Source organism: Myotis lucifugus, unplaced genomic scaffold, assembly GCF_000147115.1.
Source record: "Myotis lucifugus unplaced genomic scaffold, Myoluc2.0 scaffold_2927, whole genome shotgun sequence".
Lineage (NCBI taxonomy): Eukaryota > Metazoa > Chordata > Mammalia > Chiroptera > Vespertilionidae > Myotis > Myotis lucifugus.
Genome location: NW_005873975.1, coordinates 8,388 through 12,314, shown reverse-complemented (window position 1 = coordinate 12,314; position 3,927 = coordinate 8,388). Strand labels below are relative to the sequence as shown.

The window sequence follows — 3,927 nt, the reverse complement described above, 5'->3', positions numbered from 1 at the left end:
GGGGGGGGGGGGAGCAGGCGCAAATGAAAAAGTACGGTATGTGGGTGTCCTCTGCACCATTGTATTGTTTAAAATAAATTTGAAATTATTTCCAAATAAAATGAAAGAAAAGTGCCCTGGCTGGTGTGGCTCAGTGATTAGAGCACCGGCCCATGCACCAAAGGGTTGGGTGTTCGGTTCCCAGCCTGCACCTTTTGTGCAGGTTCAATTTCCGGCCCCCATCAGGGTGCATGTAGGAGGCAACCGATCCATGTGTCTCTCTCACATTGATGTTTTTCTCCTTCTCCCTCTCTTTCTCTTCCCCCCCTTCATTTCCTCCCTCCCTTCCACTCTCTCTAGAAAAAAACAATGGAAAAATATCCTCACCTAAGAGTTAGCAACAACAAAAGAAAAGCCAATGCCATCAAGGCAGAAAGCAAATGAATATTTAAAGAACCTACAAATCACTAAGATAATAATCCCCCACAGAAACGTGAGTAAAAGACATTGTTGGGGTTCGAGGGGCTCCTACTAACAGGACCAGCTGAGACACCGCACACCCACAGCTGGAGGGATGAGGCCTAGGGGGACGACTGTGGAGCTCAGAACAGCCAGACCTGCCCCGGGCCCCAGACATAGGCGGGCAGGCCTCCCCACCGTGGGCACGGCACCCCAGCCAGGCCTTGGGGAATCACAAGGCAGGCTCCTTGCGGGTCGGTGACGGGAGGGGCCCCCTGTGGTGGAGGCGAAGGGTCAGCTTCCTGCAGGGGCGCCTCAGCCAAGGCTGGCGGGCAGGGAGTTCTGGGTGGGCCGGGGGCGCAGCAGCACCTCCTCCTGCAGGCCGCGGCAGCGCGTGCTGGCCAGCTCCTTCTCCTGCAGCGCGTTGCTGTAGTGCAGCGAGAGGTTGAGCATCTCGTCCTTCAGCTTCAGCACCTCATGGAAGTGGGCGCTGACCTCGCGCTTCATGCGGCCGTGGTCGGCCTCCAGCTGCTGCAGGCCCTCGGCCCGGGCCTCCGCCTGGCCCAGGCGCTCCTGCAGCCGCCGGCATTGCTGCGCCAGCACCTCCCGCTGCCCCTTCTCCTGGCTCAGCTCCTCCTGCAGGCTGCCGATGGCCCCGGCCAGGCATGCGGTCAGCTTGGACGTCTCCATGAGCCCTGCGGGGAGCTGGGCATCACCACCCTGCCCGCCCCTCGTCCCCCAGGCCTTTGCTTCCTGCCCCGACTCTCAAGAGGGCCCACCCTATCTGTCGTCTCCACCAAGGCTTCCGGGCCGAACTATACCCGAGATTTGGGTAAATAAACCACGTGATTCCAGATTTGGGTACAAGGACTACCCAGCGTTGGCTGCCCTGTGTGACCCACTGTCCAGACCCCTGCCCCTCCTCAGCCCAGACGTGCTTAATGCTAACAGTCTCACGTCATCCTCAAAACAGTAACGGGACCGTAAGTCTGCGTCAGAGATCTCGACGCAGCACAAGCACAGCCTGCGAGGCGCCAGACAGGAGCATCCTCTTGTGCAGTTTCCAGGGCTCCTGCCCCGCCCTCTGAACTCCCACCTCCCTCAGTGCCCCCAGGGGAGCCTGGAATTACTCCCCCCCACCACCCAAGCCCAGTGAGCCCCCACTTAGCGGGCTGAGCACAGGCACAGGGCTGTGGCCTGCACTGCTCTCGGCCCAGGCCTCGCCAGGAGTGGGCCTGCCACCCCAGCACAGCCCCCAGCGGGCCTGGGAGCTCTTCTGGGGAAAGGACACGTCCCTGTGCCCGCACCCGTGAAGGCCGCCCCCTTGGTGCTGCATTAGGGACAGACTCTTCCTCTGAGCCCAGCAGGGGCTCCCTCTCCCACCCGTTCCCCTGCAGTGCGCGGAGGGTCTCCTCTCCCGAGTGCTGGGCGGGGCAGGACGGAACCTCTGCCTGAGCCTCGGGAACAGGGTTGGGAACAGAGGTGACAGGCCCCGGAGGCTCCGATCGCAGGCCAGCTCTCACCACTGAAGGTGCTGAAGTCCACGTCGGGCTGCAGCCCAGTGACCAGGGTGTAGACGTCGGGGTTGTGGAACTTCAGGCTCTCCAGGAAGGCGAGCGCCCCGTTCTTCCCACGCACCCTCAGCAAGTCCAGCAGGTGCCCTTGGGGGACAGGACAGTCTGGGCTGACAAGGCGCTGGGCGGGCTTCCCCATGAGGGGTGGGCGCCCTCCGCCGCGCAGGCCCCTCTGCTGCCAGAGTGCAGTCAGTCTGGAGAAGGGCAAGGCCGGCATTTATTGAGCAGCTACTACGACCCGTGCGCTATGAGCTGGAGATAAAAGGCTAAGGAAGATGAGGGTCGCTCCGGGACCTACCAGGTGTGCTGGTGGGCGTGTGGGTGTGCGCACCCAGCTCGGGGAGGAAAGCAGCTAACAGCAGCACCAGGGCCCGGCCCCCCAGCCCCATCGCTCTCAGCTTGGATTCTGAGGCTCATCAGGCAGCCGGCAGAAAGTATCCTGTCAGTAGCTACCGCCCACCGCCGGCTCTCCACGGCCCGGCCCGGGCTTTTGAGACAAGTATCTTAGAAACTGACTCAATTCTCCTAAGAAGCTGATATGGTGACGCTATGACCTTCCCGATTCTGAATGAATAAACACAGACGGTCAGTTGGGCTGGAACAGGCGGGCTGGCCCCCAGGAGTGTCCGCCTAGAGCCCGCCAGTGGGACCTTACTTGGAAGAAGGGTCTTCGCGGGTGTAATTAGTGTGACCGTGAGCGGAGCGCATGCTGCACAGCTGGGGGCCTCTGTGCAAGGACAAGTGTCAGGAGGGCAGGAGACTCGCAGAGAGGCATGCAGACCGGGCAGCGGCTGGAGCGACGGCCACAGCTGAGGTGCCGGGCCCACAGCCGAGGGTGCCGGGCCCACAACCGAGGGGAGCCGGACCATAGCCGAGGGTGCCGGGCCCACAGTCGAGGGGGCCGGGCCCACAGCCGAGGGTGCCGGGCCCACAACCGAGGGGAGCCGGGCCCACAACCGAGGGGTGCCGGGCCCACAGCCGAGGGTGCCGGGCCCACAGTCGAGGGGGCCGGGCCCACAGCCGAGGGGGCCGGGCCATAGCCGAGGGGGCCGGGGCCCCCAGAAACTGGAAGAGGCAGGAAGGGTCCTCCCCTGGAGCCACCAGAGGGAGGCGGCCCCGCCCACACCTTAACTTCAGACCTTCAGCCACCGTCCTTGTGGTCCTTTGTTAGGGCGGCCCCAGAGAAACTAACACAGGGTCCCCCCCGCCCCTCCCCTTGGCCCCGCAGCGCAGGCTCACCCACTCTCATGGCCGAATTGGTGAACCGGGGGCTGTGCAGCACCTCCTCCTCGTCCAGCTGGCCCAGCACCTTGGCCTGGCGCAGGTAGGGGGTGAGGCGGCTGGGGCAGATGCTGCGCACGATCCGGTGGCGGTGGCTCTCCGTCATCTCCCACAGCGTCTCCTCGTCCAGGGCTGCCAGCGAGGAGTGCGTGCGGTGCAGCTCCGCCATGGCCGGACCTGGACGGAAAGGGCGGTGGCGGAGGGCTGGTCAGTGCAGGGCTCCCGCCCCGAGGCCTTCCCCTTCCACCCATCCTCCCCACCGACAGGCAGGGAAGGAGAGGACCCCCGGAGAGGACGATGACACCGGCCCGGCCCTGGTGTCCCGTGACCGGCGGGAGGGACGCCCACTGCACCTGGGGCGGAGGGAGACCTGGCTCCTCTGGCTCTCGGGACGCGGATCTGTCTCTGACACAGGCTGCTGCCTGGCCCGACCGGCACTGGCTTAGGAGGGGGGTCTAGACCACAATCCCCCACAGGGGGGCGCAGGAGGGAGCGAACCCCTGGACTCTCCTGTGTCCGCAGCACAGATGTGTGTAGGGAGACAGCAGTGCGCCTGTGGCGGTAACGCCTCCGGGCAGCACCGACCTGGGGGCACGGGAGGCTGGATGAGCTGGCACCCAGAGGCAGTGCCCGG

At 64.4% G+C, this 3,927-nt stretch overlaps 1 protein-coding gene across 1 annotated transcript in view; it reads right to left on the bottom strand.

The window, feature by feature from the left end:
* The window catches only part of LOC102440599 (caspase recruitment domain-containing protein 14-like), a gene marked incomplete at its 3' end in the record, with an annotated part of 15,169 nt that overhangs the window by 6,707 nt on the left and 4,535 nt on the right, over positions 1-3,927 (bottom strand). Inside the window, 3 exon segments of the mRNA XM_023749112.1 lie at positions 769-1,133; positions 1,962-2,099; positions 3,252-3,470. Of these exon segments, the coding sequence (XP_023604880.1) occupies positions 769-1,133; positions 1,962-2,099; positions 3,252-3,470 (722 nt within the window).